This window comes from Tricharina praecox (assembly GCF_024521635.1).
Source record: "Tricharina praecox strain CBS 144465 chromosome Unknown BZA05scaffold_4, whole genome shotgun sequence".
In the NCBI taxonomy this organism is placed as follows: Eukaryota; Fungi; Ascomycota; class Pezizomycetes; order Pezizales; family Pyronemataceae; genus Tricharina; species Tricharina praecox.
This window is the reverse complement of record NW_026250406.1, coordinates 108054-126270: the sequence shown is the minus strand read 5'-3', so window position 1 is coordinate 126270 and position 18217 is coordinate 108054. Positions and strand designations below refer to the sequence as shown.

At 54.9% G+C, this 18217-nt stretch overlaps 6 protein-coding genes across 6 annotated transcripts; 3 read left to right on the top strand and 3 right to left on the bottom strand.

Moving 5' to 3' along the window:
- Positions 1-267: 267 nt before the first annotated feature.
- On the bottom strand, positions 268-556 carry BZA05DRAFT_387925 (uncharacterized protein). Its single transcript, XM_051482624.1, has one exon. The coding sequence runs from the start codon at positions 538-540 to the stop codon at positions 310-312; it is 231 nt and encodes a 76-aa protein (XP_051342387.1). The 5' UTR covers positions 541-556; the 3' UTR covers positions 268-309.
- A 716-nt stretch (positions 557-1272) lies between these two features.
- On the top strand, positions 1273-2457 carry BZA05DRAFT_471375 (uncharacterized protein). The gene is made up of 2 exons (XM_051487954.1): positions 1273-1911; positions 1980-2457. Exons 1-2 carry the CDS (start codon positions 1645-1647, stop codon positions 2157-2159), a joined length of 447 nt encoding a protein of 148 aa, XP_051342386.1. The 5' UTR covers positions 1273-1644; the 3' UTR covers positions 2160-2457.
- Positions 2458-8234: 5777 nt separating this feature from the next.
- On the bottom strand, positions 8235-9159 carry BZA05DRAFT_196813 (uncharacterized protein). The gene has a single exon (XM_051479449.1). It carries the CDS (start codon positions 8945-8947, stop codon positions 8447-8449), a length of 501 nt encoding a protein of 166 aa, XP_051342385.1. The 5' UTR covers positions 8948-9159; the 3' UTR covers positions 8235-8446.
- A 212-nt stretch (positions 9160-9371) lies between these two features.
- On the top strand, positions 9372-11103 carry BZA05DRAFT_441939 (uncharacterized protein; the record flags this gene model as incomplete). Its single annotated transcript, XM_051486708.1, has 3 exons — positions 9372-9573; positions 9780-9896; positions 9977-11103. 3 exons carry the CDS (start codon positions 9372-9374, stop codon positions 11101-11103), a joined length of 1446 nt encoding a protein of 481 aa, XP_051342384.1.
- A 481-nt stretch (positions 11104-11584) lies between these two features.
- BZA05DRAFT_387890 (uncharacterized protein) lies at positions 11585-12383 on the top strand. The gene has a single exon (XM_051482623.1). The coding sequence runs from the start codon at positions 11640-11642 to the stop codon at positions 12276-12278; it is 639 nt and encodes a 212-aa protein (XP_051342383.1). The 5' UTR covers positions 11585-11639; the 3' UTR covers positions 12279-12383.
- A 1700-nt stretch (positions 12384-14083) lies between these two features.
- On the bottom strand, positions 14084-16494 carry BZA05DRAFT_196751 (uncharacterized protein). The gene is made up of 2 exons (XM_051479448.1): positions 16184-16494; positions 14084-15964 (listed from the first exon to the last, which is right to left on the bottom strand). Exons 1-2 carry the CDS (start codon positions 16197-16199, stop codon positions 14472-14474), a joined length of 1509 nt encoding a protein of 502 aa, XP_051342382.1. The 5' UTR covers positions 16200-16494; the 3' UTR covers positions 14084-14471.
- Between the last annotated feature and the right edge of the window lie 1723 nt (positions 16495-18217).

Genomic DNA, 18217 nt, shown 5'->3' with positions numbered 1-18217 from the left:
CATGTAGAGTCGACCACGAAAATGAGATCTACACAACTACAGCGAGACTTCTGCAGTGAATTGAATTGAATTAGACACGGCCAGCCAGCCAGCCAGTGGACGAGCTGGCACAGCGATACCATACCGGTAGTACTGGACTCGACCGCCGAGTTGGAACTTCGAACTGAGCTCCAACTGAGACGCTCCAGCCGGTGGGCGGTACATACAGGCGGCAGTGTATGTATACAGTGTATGTTGTGTAGATAGGTAGGTACAGTATGTGGATGTATGTGGATGTAGTTACCCATAACCCACAACCCGCCCTACATACTACATACATACATGCGTCGCCGGCCCGACTGCAGGAATCACAGACACTGGGTGTCTTCCGGTCTGGCGGTCCATCGTCGACGGTCGTTGGGGACTCGGAGTCGGTCGATACTCTACCAGTATTGCTGTGGAGTGGAAGTCAGGAATTGTTTCCCGGAAATGCAATAGCGTATAGGCAATTGAACAGAGTAGAGTGGAGTAGAGTAGAGTGCATACGGGGAGTGCATACATACGGGGAGAACGCGGGGAAAGATGAGGAAGGTTGAGGATATTAACTACCCTATAACTACCCCGTACCTATCCAAATGATACCGTTTGTATGCAGAGTACCTCCACCGCATCGAGGTGCTCTACTGGTAGGTGCTCTACGGTAGAGTGGTTGTCTATACGAAGAGTCAACACGGCACTTTCGGATGTTGAAACGGACAGCTGGAGCCTGGAGGAACACAGAGCACAGAGCAAGAGCAACTCACTCGCAGACTGCCAGACACTCGCAAACACTCGCTCAGTTACTGGGCCTCATACCGGCTTACTAACCGTCCAGCCTACCAGTACTCCACTCTAACAGTACTGCCAGACATCACTCGCCCCGCCTCGCCTCGCCTCTCCTCGCCTAGCCTCGTCTCGTCTCGTCTCGCCTATGTAGCCTCGCCTCGCCAAACAGCCTCAAGGCTCAACGCGACGGAAAAGTGCACGAGCCATACGCTTCGTTCCTTCCAAGTTCCATGTAACGAGCGATAGAGTACCTACCGCTCGTACATAGAGTACCGTAGCTATCTAACGTTGACACTCGCGATAGCGAGCGCGCACAGCACGGCACAGGGCTGAAGATTCATGCATTCTCAATGCTCTCCGTTCTGCGCTCTGCGCACTTGCACGCTTGGGAAATGCCACTCGCCGGTCGCGTGGAGCGTGGAGCGTGGAGCGTGGAAGGGGCGACAGCCGTTATTTACTTTACGCCACCGAGCCCGAGCCCGAGTCAGCAACCAACCAGGCAAGGAAGGAAAATTAATTGAGAAGGCGGGTGTGTGTGTGCAGTGTGCAGTGTGTGTGCTGCCTGTGAGTGTTGCCTGTGAGTGGCTGGGGAGGGAGCGAAGATCCGGAACCGCCAGACCACCGCCAGACCACCAGTGTCCACCACCAGTGACCAGTGCGATCTTGACACACACACATCGACCGTTTTTTTCGTTCTTCACCCTACTTCCTTCTTTGCGCGGTCTCACGAAAAAAACGCACTCACTCACTCACGAAACACGAAACGAAACGAAACACCCTCCCCGCAACATCCGTGCGCCTCGACTCCACTCCCCTCGACACCTCCCCTCCTCCCGCACAATGACTAAACCGCAAATCGCTGTCTTCCTCCCGATCTTCTTCTCGGCTTTAGTGATCTGCGCGGTAGTCCTCTGCACATGCATGTACTGCCACCGACCGAACTTCCTCGGGTTCGGGGGACGGGGCCGTGGGTCTGGTAGCGGCGGGGGCGGTGGCGGCGGTGCTGGCGGGCGCGGCGACGGCAGCGATTACACCAGTAGCAGCGATTCCTCGACCGATCTTGAAAAGGGCCCCGACGGGCGGCGGAGGGTGACAGAGCGCGTTGTGGTATGCCTTTCCCCCCTCCCATTCCCCGAAGATATTCGTAGATGTGAGTGCTGATGGAATGAATGCAGGAGCGGGTTTCGGGCCCGTCGTATCCCGGCGGCTACGGAAGGGGTTCGGGCAGCCCCGACGCAGACCATATCCGCGTCGTTGACGCGGAGGAGCCGAGTCCGTCTGAGGCTGAGGTCATCGAGGTCGTCGAGGCACATCCGGATCAGGACGATAAGGGGAGGTTTTTGGGGATTTTCTAAGCAGCCGGTGATGCGGCAATGGGATGGCATGTCAAAAGGAGGAGGAGGAGATGGGGGAGGAGGAGGGGGGAATTGGGTGAGTATCTAATGAGTCATGACGTGATGATGGATGATCTGATGATGTGGTGGGCCGTGTTATGTTAATGTTGATATTGTGGCGGATGGTTGGATGGATGTATGTATGTTTGCACTTTCAGCACGCGCGCGCTGGATTGTCGGGTTGTGCTGTCTTGTACGTGTACGGGTACGATTGTATGATATGATATCGCTGATTTGATCTACTTGACCATTGACGGGGAGGACTCGATTCTCGATGATACTGTTTGTACCTACCACCACGAGCACGAGCACATGCTTCCCGCAACCCGCAGCCACGCGCCGTCTCGTGGTGTCGTGGCATGAGAATTCTGGAAGCGTGTGTGTAGTTTGCATTGTGCACCCGGGGGCCTGGGGAGATCGCAGGTGGATTCTGGAAGTGTATACCTGCCTCTCCCTTACATTACTAGCCACGGCCGACCGGTCCAAGCAAGGCCAGGCTGGGCCCGGAGTGCAATGGGATATGTACAGCAGAGGCGTGTATTTTGCAATAGCAGATGCGTACAATAGCAGATGCGTACAATAGCAGATGCGTACAATAGCAGATGCGTACAATAGCAGATGCGTGCAACAGCAGATGCGTGCAACAGCAGAGGTATGTAGGAGTAAGAGGGAAGAGGACGGAAGAGTCTTGCAGGATAATCACTCGGTCACTCGATCAACCCGCCCCCGCACTCCGCGGATTGGCAAGCAGTCTGTGTCGCTAGCACTAGTACAGGTACAAGTACAGGTACTCTACAGGTATATGTATGGAGCAGATTCGAGTACCGTGGGGAAGTCCGGGCTGCGGATTGGCGAGGAGGTGAACGGGCGGGTTGCTACATACCTACTTGCGTATGTAGGTAGGTATGCATATGTACCGGTACCGGTACCTAAGCATGATCCCGAGGCTGTGGCGCGGGTGAAGACTCTTGGATGGATAGATAGATGGATGTCCACTACCACCCAATACTACCGTATATCCTGCAGGCGTCGTGCGTCAGCGTCAATCGGGACTGTGAGGTCTACGTATACCTAGTAGTAGAGTGGAGTACATAGAGTAGAGTATATAGAGCAGAATAGAGCAGAGTGACGGCGGGGTGCATTGGCGAGAATCTGGGGGGATTTTCATGAATAAAATCTTATTGATTGCGAACTGCATTGGGACTCGGGAGAGAGAACTGAGTCTGGAGTCTCTCGCTCGCTCGGCGGATCGAGGGTGGATGGAGTAGTTCATATGGGGAACATAACAAAACCCACTGGACGGATGTTGATATTGATATCTACATTGATATTGACATCGCATCCGCCGTCCGGACACAAGTCACTGCCATTTTCTTCACGATGATGTAGGTAGCACTACCACAATGTACAGTGTTTACCCACCCTTGAGCTACTACCTAGTATACAGTATATGGCTATGATCGTCCCAAACACCGAATACGACACAATCGCCAAAGATCTACATACGCTCGGTCTATGATCGCAACGGCGCACATCGATCCGCACTGTCCCTCGGAGCCGACTCTGCTACCTAGAATACCCAGCACCTCCCCATGCACTCCGGTGCATACATACATACGAAAGCCAGTGCCTGTGGTGTTGACCCAGCCACACCCAGTCCCGCCCAACTATCCATATCCTCGGGAAACAGATCCTCGGGAAACAGATCCTCGGGAAACAGGTCGTACTAGTCCAAACGGCTGCCTCGGCTCGGTTTCGAGCGAGTGATACTTCATGAACTAGAACCAGATCCTGAACCAGGTGCTGTGGAAGGTGCTGTGGAAAAGAGGATATTATGTACATACAGACAGTAAACAGCGTACATGCTGAAGGCTCACGATGGCTGGAAAAGCTCTGTAGACGCTCAGGTAGGGAAGCTGTGCCAGTACGAAACACAAATATACGAGTTTTTTTGGTTTTTTTGGTTTGATCGTTGGTTGCGTGCGACACAGATATGAGTGATAAACCGGCACATTCACCAGACGAGTGATGAACCGCGGCCACAGACTCGTATCCACCAGACTCGGATTCACCCAACGAGTGATACCCTGTATATATACAGTCCATTTCTTCCATGCAGGCTATGTACTCACCTGTAACTTGCCTATAGTACCTACGTAGGTAATCCACGCTCTACAGTCTGTTGGAGAAGCAAATCTCGCATCTCTCTAGTAGGTACTCTGTACTAACCATAGCGTTTTCGATAGATACATGCATACAAAACGCTCACGCCCACGATTCCAGGAACTAGGTACGGTATGTACGGTATGTATGTGCCTACGGGAGATGACAGGGCTGCACCTGCCAACTGTATCTATCGCAAATCCGCAAAATTGCAGTAGGTACTGTATGTACCGTACATGATCTGCCGGCCGCCAGATAGAGGGGGGGGGGGCCTGTGCACCACAACACGGAGCACAAAACCACGGAGCACGAAACCACGTACGCAGATAAGTACGCGGACACTGCGGACCCGAAGCCAGACGGGCGGCGAGGCGGGCGGGCGGGAATCGTGGTTGAGATGTGGGGCTGTCTTGACCCTTGTTGATGGTGAACATGGGAGGTACTTACCGTACTTACGTAGATACCGTACGGTATCGGTGTCGGTGGTGCTTGCGGGTCCGGGGGAAATTCATCATGATATAGTGGGCAACGGTGCTGGAGTCTGGCATCATCAAATCCACGAAATATCACCACTACTCTGCAGTATATACACCAGCCCATGCCGCTCAATCCCCGCCACACGTGGCCGCGCGCCGTCCCCGCCCGCCAAAAAAAGCAAAACCGACCCTCGGTGGTGCGCACAAGGACCGGATGAACCACCGGATGAACCGTTCTGGTGGTTCGCCTTCTCGCCGTTTGCTCGGACTGGAATACTACTAGAGTACTCTACCGGTACATGGTAGGCAGGTCCTCCATGCTCCCCCGAAGCGCGCTCGACGCCGGCTTCGATGGGGGCGGGGAGACGTGGCAAGTTTCCGAGATAGGTAGATACGGTACGATACGGTACGATATGGACGTCAGCAGACGTCCCTGGGCGCCTTCCCCATCCCCATCCCTTCCCATTCCTGAGGCTTCCCCATCCCCATCCCCTTCCCTTCATTTCAATTCCTGGGGAATACCCATAGTGATAAACGTCCACCCCAGCCCACCCCGTTCGATCTCAAGAAACACCCACCCATATATCTCATGGCGTCATGGCTGGAAGGCTCCCCTGCAATACTCTCCTCCGGGCTCTCCCATGGTCCGTCCGTGATTCTTTCGAGGTTTCTCAACTTCTCATCCAGCACTCGGCACTCTGCACTCGTCCTTGGCCGGCCGGCTGGTGCCGAGAACACCGGTACTGCATTCTACCGGCACCGGTACATATCTCTCCGAATCTCGATCCTGCGGGATGAAGGGGCGGCTGTGATTGACGCCGCAGACACGCAGCTACATAGCATATGTACTCTACTAACACGGGTAATCATTTCCCGCGCCTTCCCTCCACATCCATATGCACCTGCCACCGACGACCGCGCCCTGCATCAGACGGACGAGGACGTGGGCACCAAAAAAAAGTGGGCCTTCGTCGTCGTTGGAGTCAGCGTCCGAAGACGGCTGGGATTCGGATAGAAGGCCCCGTGAAAATAGCTATCATACGGTCACTCTTTCTCTCCACTTCTACGTGACTACTGGTATCGGCAGGACAACGAACAGCAGTCTTCGGACTTCTGTATGGACCATGGCAGGTATGGGACCGTGCACCACTGCTGTCGACCACCGCTGTCGACCAGCCAAGACTCTAAGTTAACCACTCTAGCGGGGATTCCGGACGGGATTCGGAAAACCTTGAAAAAATCGGACGGTTGCGTTGTTCAATATTCACGCTTTCAGAAGTGATGGCCACGCTGTTCGTGCTCTTGGTGGTGGTGGTGGTGGCGGTGGAGAAGATTGTGGGCGGTGAGAGAAGAGAAGTAACAAGAACAAGAGATGAAAGCCACTGCGATATTTATGGACGTGAACAGATATATTTCATCTCCTCCTAGGGAGCGGAAGCGGATATGCACATCGTCATCGTCGTTGGTAGTGGTGGATGCAGCTTCCCGAACGGAAGTCGAGTCGAGTCGTGAGGACACATGCTCGTTGAAAGTTAGTTGCTCTAGCGATCTGCCCATCCCGACTCCGTGTTAGCCAGCCCGGCGGACTGAGGTCCCCTAGGTATATTCACGCGCGTATCGACACACGACACACGTAGGCAGAGTACATATCTACGGTACCCCGTGCGGACGGACGAGGTATTTATGTGCAATACGAATATGTATTAGTTTCGTCGTTCCTTTGCTCTGCGGTCAATACGAACATCGGTTTCATCGGTTTCCTTCCTCTGCGTTTAAACGTAACGGACGGAGGCCGGCTCTCGAGGGACCACGGCATTCACTTCGGCGATGCCGTCTCGAGAATCCGTCTCCAGACTCCGCTACGCTAACCGCTGACTTATCTATAGCTGGCCCCCATCCAGAGTTCGGTACGTGGTATATGGTGTGTATAGCACCTCCACTATGATACTACATATACAGTACTGCTGTACCATCTCATCTGTATTCACGCATGTGACTGCAGATGTTTGATTCATCTCGTTCGTCGTCGCCGTCTCGTTGTCGAATCCCTTCCGGTTCTTCGAGATGTTCGGTATGCTCGGCGAGACTGCTGCTGCTGTGTGCTGCTTCTTCGAGATGCTCGGCGAGACTGCTGTTCCCACTATCGGGAGTACCAATGATACTAGTAGCTGGTTGGATCATACCGTGTCATGCCCGTAGCCACTTCCCGTCCCTGTCGTGTCCGCGTCGCCGTCGTCGTGCAAGAAAACGGCTGCCATGTATGTCTGTACGGTATGTAGATCCGGTCCGAGGACTCTCGCGTCCGGTAAACGTGTTTCTCCGCCCTCGAGCCCTCGAAGATTATGATGTATCCCGACCGACAGCCCGATAACCCGACCGACGGATTCGATAATTCACGCTCGATACATGCGTAAATATGTAACCATGTTGCTGGGGCGTGGGATGCGGTGGTGTCTTGCCCGTTTCCGCACGCTGTCTTCCCAAGGTGGAAGGGAAGCGCGCATTAGCTCACCGCCATCCAGTGGGCCGAGGATTCTGGTTGCCTTTCCCAGCGCCGGGTCAGTACCAGCACACCAACGACTTGCCATGCCATGCCACTGGTTCCCTGCTCTCTCCCTTCCTCCCCCGTGCTGTCCGCGGTTTGCAGTGCTGTACATAACTACTTCGCTGTGTGGAGTACCGTGGTCGGTGGAGGAGTTGAGTAGAGTTGAGTTGAGTGTGCAGAACGGAAGACCTGAGGTCCAGGTAGCTGTTACCTACTAGAACTACTCTAGGTAGTCGAGCCCGTCGTGAGCAGCCCAGAGTGGATAGCTACCGTCCCGAACTGAATGCTGCGTGCTGTTGCCGTTGCTGTTCTGTTAATTTTCTGTTACTGTGGCTGCTCCTGTAAACCCGTTTTCTTCTTCTTTCTTTTCCTCCATCCTCGTGGGCGTGGTCAGTCCCTGAAGCTTTTCATCCATTCACCGTCCATCCAACATCTCCACCTCTCGACTACCGTACCACAGCTAACCCAACGGCCACCTCCACCTCTCCACTTCTCCCCCCCCCCCCCCCCCCCCCCCCCCCCCCCCCCCCCCCCCCCCCCCCCCCCCCACACACACACACCCACCCCTTCCTCTTCTAGCCTGCCCAATCCCGGCCATCATATCATCCATCTATCGGACGCTGTGGTAACTACTCGATAGTACTACCGCTGCTTGCTTGCCTGCTCGCCTGCTTGCTTGCGCGACTGCTTACTTACTCGTCCTTACTCGTGCTTGCTCTCGCCTTTTGACTGATCTTTGAATTCTCTTCCTTCTTTCTCCCCCTCCCCTCCCCACTCAAGTACATACCTTCGCAGAGTACTTGCGCGCTGCCAATTCGCATTCATCACACCCATACATAGGTCGTCCTCGGTTCTACTAGTCGACGTTGCGTGCCGATATTTCCCGCCCTCCCCTTGTTACGCCATAGTTACTGTTCTCTTCTCAAACTCTCCTCCTCCTCTCCCCTATTCACCACCCTCGACGCCCGTTGGAATCGTCAAAGCGAACGACCATCTTCTTCCCTTTCACCCCCGTTTTCTGCCCGTCCGCCAGTGGACTGTGTCTCTGCGTCCCGGTAAGTCAATCAGTTTCGAATTCTTCTGGTTTTGCGTCGCATCGGCCCACACACCCTCCATTGCATTTCCCTCCACCCCCCATTCGAGATCACACCGCCCCCCCTCAACGGACCGAATTCAAGATTGTCGTTGTCATATATTGTATTGTCTACCATATACCACATACCACCACATACCACCACATACCACCACATACCACCACATACCCACATACCCACATACCCACATACCCACCTGCCTGCCTGTCCGGCCTGCGCCTCCCGCCGATACAACCCACCTTTGATCAGCCTCTCTGCAGAGAAAGGAGCATCGGCGGCAACAACCTCAAACGTCTCCCTGCCATTGGCTGCTCTGTCCTGCCCTGCTTGCCCTTGACTACGTCTACCCATCTTACAATACCCCCCTCTCTGAAATATTTCTCGTGGAAGCCATCCCCTCCCCACTCTCTCGATCCCCTTCAGCCTCTTTCTTTGAGCGAATAACCACCGCTCACCGGTTGTTGGCCCCATCCTTCCCCCCTTGAGGCTATCCTCGGCTCTGTCCGCTTCTTCTCCGTCCTGTACGCTTCCTTCCCGCCCCCGTCGTGGCTGGTGAAAAAAAAACCCCACATCGACCTACCCCCCGGATCGATTACCTCACGCCTACCTACCTACCTCCCTTGCTCTCGCCGCGAAAAACAAGTAAAAGTAGGGTTACCGCTTGCTGACGCTGTTCCTGTTCCCGCCACTCTGCAGCACCACCACCTCCACCTCCACCACCACCACCTCCGTCAGATCCCTCTCCATCTTCTCTACCGCTGCTCTGCACTTCCTTTCAACGCTACGGGCCAGGGCTCTTTTCGACCCTTAATAATATCAACCACCCTTTCCGCCGCACCACGACCCCACAAAGACTCCACTTCTCCACGTCGCCGCATCTGCCAATCCGTTGACAATGTCTTACTACGAGCCTCAATCACCTGCCTCCTGGCAGCAGAACCCTCGTCCCGGCTGGGACCCCCGCTCGGGCCCGTCCACTCCTTCGCATGCTACAGCATACTCGAAGGACATCCAAGGGCCGTCGGCCGACCTCACTACTCGGTTCACCGCTCAGATGAAGCCCGAGGATCCATCCGCTTTCGGATCTCAGCTTGATGGTACGACTTTTCTCTACTCAGATTCCGATGGATGGAAGGAAGGAAACAAGAAAAGATGAAAAAAAAGATGAAGGAGAAAGAAAAAAGAAAAAAAAGAAAGAAGAAAAAAGAAAAGAACACAGTCTCGGAGCTGAAACACGAGTCGTACTCGATGTGTGTGTGTACATGGTCGTCGAAGGCTAACTCGGTTCGATTTTTTTTTGCAGAGGTTGACCGTGCTGTTGACAACCTCGTCAAGAGTGGTAAGATGTTCAATCCTCCGCGTCGGGACTCGATGCCGATGATGCCCGGGGCTGTCCCTCGATTCCCCGTCGAGCAGCATGGTGTGTTACAACCCCCTCCTTCCGGCGGAAAGAAAGAAATCCGTCGTCCTTTCTTTGTCTTGCTGACGAAGTAGCTGCAGACCAGCGAGTCCTTGGGCAGATGCCGGTCCGTCACTATTCTGTTCCGGACTTTGAAGCAATCAGATCGCCCTCTGCTGCTAATCTGCAGAACTTCTATGCGACCCAGCGGTTCCAACCCCGTCCGGCGGTGCCCCAGCAGCCTCAAGCGGCGGAGCCCGAGCCCATCGTGCAGGCTAAGAGGAGGGCCGCGGCTCAGCGCGAGCGCGAACTGCGCAACTACCATCAGGAGCAGCAGTATAACAGGAGTGCGTCTTCCAATCCTGTGCTCGTTAAACGGGACCCCGCTCATACCGGTCCTCTAGCTGTCTTGGCCGAGATCAATTCTTTCGGTAAGGACCGCGTCATGAGCCCTGGGGCCATGAGCGAGGAAGATCGTCGTGATCTTATCGCTCGTCAACATCGTGCTCTTTACAGTGCTCATTCTGAGGGCGCCCATTCAGAGGACGGCAACAACCACCTAGACGACGGTTCTCGCAACCTGAACCTCAACTCGAACGGGGCCTCGGCACCCGCCTCCAATGCTGGTGGAACTCGTGGTCCGTCTCCTCTGCTCACCTTTTACCCCTTCGGTCCCCAGAATGGTCGGGATGGCAACGTTGATGCTACTGCAGTTCACACGCCTGCCTCGGAGCATCCTCCCAACGGGAGTCAGAGTGCTGGTGCCGTTTCTCCCAACCACGCTCGCGCGAACAGTGGTTCGCCATCCATGCAGGGCAGTTTCAGCTTATCCGCCAATGCATACGCAGGTGTCCAGGGCTTCTCGAACCGTACGAGCGCGTCCTCCCCAGGTGGCTCGCCACCACGATCTCAGCGGGGATCCGTGGCTCCGGGTTCGTCCTCGGTAGCCCCGATCGGCACCCGTCCGTCGTCCCAGGCGCAGAACCAGGCCCTCAACAACGCCAAGCGTTCGACCACCCCTCTCGCGTCTCCTCTCAGCTACGGCTTTGGCGCCTCTGAGTCGGACCCGTTCAACAACCTCCCGAAAGAGAGGTCTTCCTCGGCCGCGTCCAGCGAGCAGCACACCAACAACAACACCAACGCTCAGGGCAACGACGGCCTGGGCTGGAGTAAAGTGTGGGGACCTGGTAGCAAGGGTCTCAACAACGTCGCCAGCGTTTGGGGTTAAGCGATTCGCAACTAATTTTCATGTGATTATAGTTTAGGGATTTCCTTTTTTTGATGCTTTGGGGTTCATTCTGTTCTATGGGGCGCAGTGTACTGGGAGGGGCCTGTTTTAAATTTGGTTTTTTTCTTTTCCTCTTTTTTTTTCCTCACGACTTGTAATTGTTGGGTGTTATTCTCCTTATTTCTTATGGGTCGGGGTGGGGTTTACGGATATCCTAAAGGCGGCAAGAGACTTTTATTCTGTTTCTTCATACGGCGAAGGCATCTATTTAAAACTGGTTGTGGGTGGGGTTGGGGGTCGTTAACGGTGTTTTTCTTTTCCTGCTTTTTTCATCTCCATCCTTTGTGTTCCGTCATGATTTGCAAAGTGTGGTTGTGTTTTTCGTTGACTGGCTTTTTTTATTTTTCTCTTTGTTTGGTCTGGTGTACGGGCAAGGCGAACAGTCGAAAGATGGGGTGGGGTTGGGCGGGTTGGGGGGCGGGTTGGGGGCGGGGCGGGCTGGGGGGAAACAGGTGTCTGCGTTTTCTAACTTAGGTATGCAACAGCTTTGGTGTGGAGTTTGTGCTTTGGACATTTTTTTCGTGTCTGCACTATATTCGGTTCTTTCCTTTCCTTTCCTTTTCCTAGTCTTTTGCTTGTGGAGCCGGGCGGGGGCCGGAAGGGGTGCGGGCCGCGAGGGGCGAGGTGGCGGATATAAAATGGAATTGGAATGGACAGGACGGCGGCGGGGGATGGATACGGACGGGGCGGGTTTATTTGTCGTGTTGGGCGGTGCTGGGCGGGGGGTGTTGCTTGCTTTGCTTGGGTTTTTTTTTTGTTCTGTGCTTGTCCACTGTCTTTCTCTTCTCTTCCTGCTTTATGATTGCTTGTTACTGTTTTGTTTTGCTGTGTTTTTGTTGTCTTGTTCTTTTGGTGACTTCCGTCGCTCTGTCCGAAAAGCTAACATCGTCCTTCACGTTCATGTTCTCGTCCACCCTTGGTCTTGGGCTTCCTTCGTCTTCGACGATGGACGTGCTTGGAGTTGGGTGGTTCGGTGGACGGTGATGGTGGTGGTGGACGACGGTGGCGGCGGTAGATTCGTGGGTTCGGTCATTTCTGTGTATAGGGAGTTGCGGTTGAGGGTTGAGGGTGGATGGGGAGGGAAGGGTGTTGTGGAGAGGTGTGTAGGGGCGTGAGAGTGGATGAGTGGGTGAGAGTGGTGGTGTTGCTGGAGGTGGTGGTAGTGGTGCTGGTGAAGGAGGAGGTCTGGGTGCGATAAAATACACTCTGTCTCTTCGAAGTTTGACGTTTGAAGTCTATGGACGTGACATGAAGTGAAGTGATGTGGTGTGAAGTCTACGATGTGATTGGATATCGTCTATGAATTGATGGCAAAGTGTAAATAGGCATGGCGAGTGTGGAGCGTGGAGTGTGGAGTATGGAGTGTGGAGTGTGGAGTTGATAGTACCGTAATACTGCCTCGCAGCTCCCATTGTGACGGAGGAGGGGTCATACGGTATCACCCATCACCCATCATCCATCACCCATCACCCATCATCCATCACCCATCACCCATCATCCATCATCCATCCGCTCCTGCTCCCACTGTTTCCCCTCCGGCCGCCAGCCTTCGGTGGAATCAATGACAGCTGGAACTAACTACAGCCGGAAGCAACAACAGCGGGGCGGGGAGGTAGGTCCAGATGGACGACGACGGAACCGGAACCAAAAACCAAAAACCAAAGCTGGAACTTTAACCAAGTAGGTAACGGCTAGGTACTACTGATGGGGACGGTGACGAGAGCGGGGATAGGGACGGGGGTACGAGAGATAGGCACGGGGACTGGACGGGATGGGGATGGGGACGGAGTTGAAGCATGAAGCATGTATTTCATCCTCCGTAGTCCCCGTAGTCCTGTAATCCCCGTAGTCTGTAGTCACGTACCGGGGCTCGTAGAAACCGGAGGTATAGTAGTCATCGTAGTCACCGCGGTCCTGTAGTCACAGTAGATGGTGGTGTGTATTATCCACAGCAGCACCCGGTCATCTGAGCGTCCGTCCTATGTATGTAGAGTATAATAGAGTATATCACATCACATCCCATCACCGTCCGCCTCCATCCTGCCTCGCTGGAGCCTGGAGGGTGTTGACACTCGTTTACCCGTCCACCAACCCGTCCACCAACCCGTCCACCAACCGGCCCACCAACCCGTCAACCCACCCGTCCACCCATCCACCCGTCCACCCGTCCACCCATCCTCCGGCTCATCCACTGTCAACCAACCCGTCCACCCACAGCACCGAAAGCCGCGTATCCATCCGCCCACAGCACCTCGCCATCACTCGCTCCGCACTCGTGCAGGGGGCTTTGGGCGGTGGCGTTCGTTCCTTCCTTCCTTCGTCCTCGAGGTATGATATCTGTGCTTGGTTGGGGGAGTGAATAGCTGCTGGACAGTGGAGTGAACGGCTGCTGTAGAGTACGGTGGACGGGCGGCTGGATGGAGGCCTAGGCTCTGTCTGTGATTGGGGGATGAGAGACCGACGGTACAGTACGTACTCGCAGTCCAGACCACCCACCGAGTGACACCACATGCCCGCCTCGATATACCCCATCACCACCTTCCTCACCACCTTAACCTCACCACCCTCGCCGCCCTCACCACTTCACCTTCTCCCCATCACCCTCACCCTCACCACCCGATTCCGCATTGCAGAACGAGACGAACCATCCCGGATTTCCGCACACGCACACGCACACGCACACGCACACGCACACGCAGCTCGAACCGACTCGAACCGACTCGGAACCGACTCGGAAAACCAACTTGGAAAACCGCAAATTCGGTCAACACCTGATACCTACGTAACTGTAGTATAGGTAGCACACCTATCAAGCACACAAGAGCAGACGAGAGCTTAGAAGCACACTGCCACTGCCACTGCCACACCGACCGCACAAAGCTGCAAAAGTAGAGAGTATGAGCAAGCAGTGTAGAGTAAAGTAACCATGTATAAAAACCAATCGACACAATCGACGCAAAGGGGAAGAAAAGGAAGGAAAGAGTGAAAAGTGATTACACAATGAAGGTACCTAGAGTAAAGTGTAGAGTGTAGACACACCAGGACAACCAGACCAGAACGGACACACAGACAGACATCAAGGAAAGACACAAAACGAACGACAATTAACATGACAATGGCAGTAACCACACCCAAACAGAAACAGTAAACCCGGCAGATCATCACCCAGCCTCCCCAACCCAGCCCCCCAAGCCCAAGCCCGAGCCCAAACGAAAACAAAAACAGCAGAACAAGAACAAGAACAGACAAACGGCACCGATGACGACGACGACGCGAGCAAGATGGTTGTCGCCCGACCACCCCCTGAGCTATAAGGGTTTGGCTGACGTCCCATTATCCGTAGTGCTGGCCTTGCCCGCCGCGCCGCGGCCGTTACTGACGTGGAGACTTGACTCGAGACACGCCTCCGTCTGCACTTGCTGGCTATTCCTTGTCGGTTTTAGCGCCGGAGTCTGCGAAGCACTCGCAAGTGGTGTGTTATCGCTCTGCGTTCCCTGGGAGTCCGTAGTGCTCGGAGGTGGCGGGGGCGGAGGCGCGGCGCTGGCGTGGTTGTTCGCCCCCTTCTTCCCCGCATTCTTGCTCGCGTTCTTCTTCCCCTTCTGCTTTGCCTTTTCGAGGAGCCGCCGTTTCTCCGCCAATCGCCGTCGCTCTTTCCGATCCTTGATCTCGTACTGTCGCATCAACGCCTCCGGAGGCTCGCCAAAGATCGACTCGTACTCGCAGAACTCGCAGATCCATATCTCGCCGTTGTTATTGTTGTGTGAGAGCGCCTCTTGGCGGCGGCGACGCTGCGCCTGCTGGAAGAGTTCGCGGCGAGAGGGCTTGGGCGTCTTCTTCTTTGCGGGTGCGGGCGGCTGCGGCTGATAGCTGCTGTTCGACATCCCGGGTGATGTCTGCGTGCCAACGGTATGCATCGAGCGTGCGGGTGCGGAAGCTCCTCCGGCGGTGGTACCGGCTGATGGTGGTGATGTTGTCGACGATGAAGCAAAAGGCATCGATACCGGCGAGTCGTAGGTGAAGGTAAACTGAGTTTGTTTCGGAAAGCCCGAATCGGCCGTGCCACCGTCCCTCCTGCGTTTTCCCTTGGTGGGTGTAACGGGTTCTTCCTTCTGCTTCCCTGCGACCAAACCGGCAAACTTATCCGTCGACGGGTGCCGTCTCGCTGGTCTCCTCAATGCGGTGACAGTTGTGGCACCCCCAGTAGCGGCGAGCGGCGAGCGTTGCAACGAAGACCCATTCGACTTCCACCTACTCTTAGGGGTCGACGTCGGCGAGAACCCCGGCGAAGCGTGAGTTCCGCCACACCCAGCCCCACCGCCACCAGCCCCCGTGCTCCCTCCGGGATTAGTGTGCGTGGGAATCTTCCGCTTCTTCTTGTTGTTTGTGTTTTCGGTCCACTCGTAGGGATCCGCCGTTCCCCCTCCGCCTACACCTACGCCCGCACCGTTGGCTCCCGTATAGCTTGCGACGACGCCGCGATCCACCCCACGTGACACTGAAGCACACGAGTCGGCGTCCTCATCCGATGACTCCTGCAGTACATCGCCCGCACCGTGACCGGAGGAGCCAAAACCGCCCGACGACGCGGATCCCGTTCGTCCACCGCGGTCACCAGCACCTCCACCACCTCCTCCACTACCAGCGTCACCGGGATAGGTATTGTACGGAAAGTAGAACAGGGGGGCGGCGGGAGCGGGCGGAGCGGCAAAGAGCGAGCTATCGGCATCTTCGGATAGTCTCGATCGAAGGCGTCGTTTCGGAAGTGGACGGATAGGCCGAGCGGTGATCGAGTGGTAATTATCTGTAGGCCGATGCAAAACGCTGGTTGAGCAACAAATCTTTGATTCTCGGGACAGTCATGACTGCGGGGTTTGGGGGCTGGATAGGGACTGGATGGAGGAGCTAGTTCGTGGAGAGTTGGATATCATGGCAGGAGAAACAGAAGGAGGGGTGATTGAACCGCAATACGGAGGAGCAGAAGTGAAGGGAAAGGAGAGGGAGGGGGGTTGCAGATGCGTACCCACGGCGGCAGACATATCGAAGCACGACAGCTTTGGACGGTGGCAAAGGGCAAAGGGCGGGCCTAAGGACGAGACGAGATGGGCCGTTGACGGAGGGGTAAATTGAAATTCCGAATTGACGGGAATGCGGGCAGCGAAGGTCGACTACGGTTCAAAGTGGGGGGTTGGTTTGGTATGGTATGGTATGGTTTGGTGTGGAGTATGTAGTAGTAAGTTAGTTAGATAGTGGTTTGGTGTGGAGGGGGTGCAGAGGTATGGGACATGGCAGTCGAGGGTGTGTGTACGAGTTGCGTTAGCACGGAGGAGGTTACTAAGGAGAGTAGAGTAAGGATTTCTATGTAGAGTTCTGTGGGCGACGAGACCCCTCCCAGGGTGGATTTGAGTTCAGGTTAGATAATTGTGGAGTCGAGAAGCGACTCTAGCGATTGACGAAGCGGCTCAAGTATCGGAAGGGACAGTGACAGCGCCTGGGACAGTGGTCCAGGTTTGCCGTAACTACAGTCTGATTTATGGCCACATTCCGGAGTGTCCCATCCAACTATGAACCTATGATACGACAGAAGTCAGGAACGGCCAACCGAGCGATCGGGTGCGGGGCAGCGGACAAACATCCCCTCTTGTTGTGGGCTCCGAACGGAAGTCGCTGCCTGTAACTATCCGCAGACTACGCTTCACACACCGTCCTCGATAAGCTGAGAAGGTAGGTAGGGCAAATCAGCCACGGGACCCCGCTGTGTGGTTGTGTGGTTGTATGGTTGTGTGCGAGTGAAAAGGTGTTTGGTACGGTACGGTACAGCCGAGGCGGCGGGGGATGAGCGTGCATATTGCTATACATACTGCTATACATAGATAGGTACCGGGAATCGGGCTGGGGTTCGAATGTGATTACAGCAAGCAGGCAAACAGGCAATCAGGCAAGCAATTGGGAAAGTCTTCACGCCGTGGATACGATCGGAGGGAGATGGATGTTCCGAGAACGCAGTGGGAGCCATTAGACGCAAGATCACGAAATGCCAGACCACCGTGGCGGACCAGAGAATAGGTACGGTAGATATGCGAAAGAACGCCTCAGCAACTCACCAAGGCATCTGCAGGATCATGGGGACGACAGGAACAGCAAAAAAGAAATGCATATCCTAAATTCACAGGCCAGTCTCGGAGCGATACCGGTATGTGGTTGGTAGCCAGTCCTCAAGATGCTCATCGTAGGGCCGTATCTACCATCACAGCATCGGCTATCCGGTCTTCCTGGCAAATCCCTTCGAGAGCATGTACTGTAGTAACAGCCGGATTCACCATCGCCTCATCGTACAACCTCAAAGATCACTGCAAGCCCGATTCACCATCGCCTTAGCATCCATCAGTGCTCGTCTCGAGGCAAGTCATCACTTCTCTCAGTACACAGTACATATACCTACCATTGCCATGACTGCCGTGAGATTGTTTGCCCGGATCACCTCTACCTGGGGATTGCCGCGCACCTACTTTTTCCAACTGGCATGTACGTACGAACCGTGCTCCGATGATCCCTCCTCCGCATGGCGATCGTCAAGCACTTTGGCGGTCACGATTCGCCCCAGGCCAGGAGATCAGTCGTTCAGTCCAGCTCGACGGAACCGGTTTCATGATTGTCTCGTAGAGGGAAGCTTGTTCGACGTCACCTGTAGACTCCAGAGCACTCGTGCCGGTTGGTGGATTCATTCGTGCGTAGGTAGGTAGGCGGCTGTTGGGATTCCGGTCTACGGTGGTTAGTAGTTAGAGTAGTTAGTTGAGGCCATATGCGACGTGCGACGATATATAGATTCTCTCTCTCTCTCTATGTATATATATATCTCTCTATGTATATATATATATCTCTCTAGTTAGGTTCCCGCGCGTATAAATGGCACGGTTGGCAGAGCGGGTGGAACGAGCCTTCGGTTTCGTCACTATCACCGACAGCAGTCACCGGCGGTTGCGGATGCAGGCGGGATCGTCGTGGTGGGACAACTGCTCTATCTACTCTAGGTACTAGTTAATACTGGAGGGGGAAG

What these genes read in the sequence shown, in the direction of transcription:
- BZA05DRAFT_471375 (XM_051487954.1), top strand. Translation starts at nt 1,645, where the DNA reads ATGACTAAACCGCAAATCGCTGTCTTCCTCCCGATCTTCTTCTCGGCT. An exon ending in GGGTGACAGAGCGCGTTGTG is followed by an intron (nt 1,912 to 1,979) that starts GTATGCCTTTCC and finishes GAATGAATGCAG; the next exon opens with GAGCGGGTTTCGGGCCCGTC.
- BZA05DRAFT_387925 (XM_051482624.1), bottom strand. Translation starts at nt 540, where the DNA reads ATGTATGCACTCCCCGTATGCACTCTACTCTACTCCACTCTACTCTGT.
- BZA05DRAFT_387890 (XM_051482623.1), top strand. Translation starts at nt 11,640, where the DNA reads ATGCAACAGCTTTGGTGTGGAGTTTGTGCTTTGGACATTTTTTTCGTG.
- BZA05DRAFT_196813 (XM_051479449.1), bottom strand. Translation starts at nt 8,947, where the DNA reads ATGGGGCCAACAACCGGTGAGCGGTGGTTATTCGCTCAAAGAAAGAGG.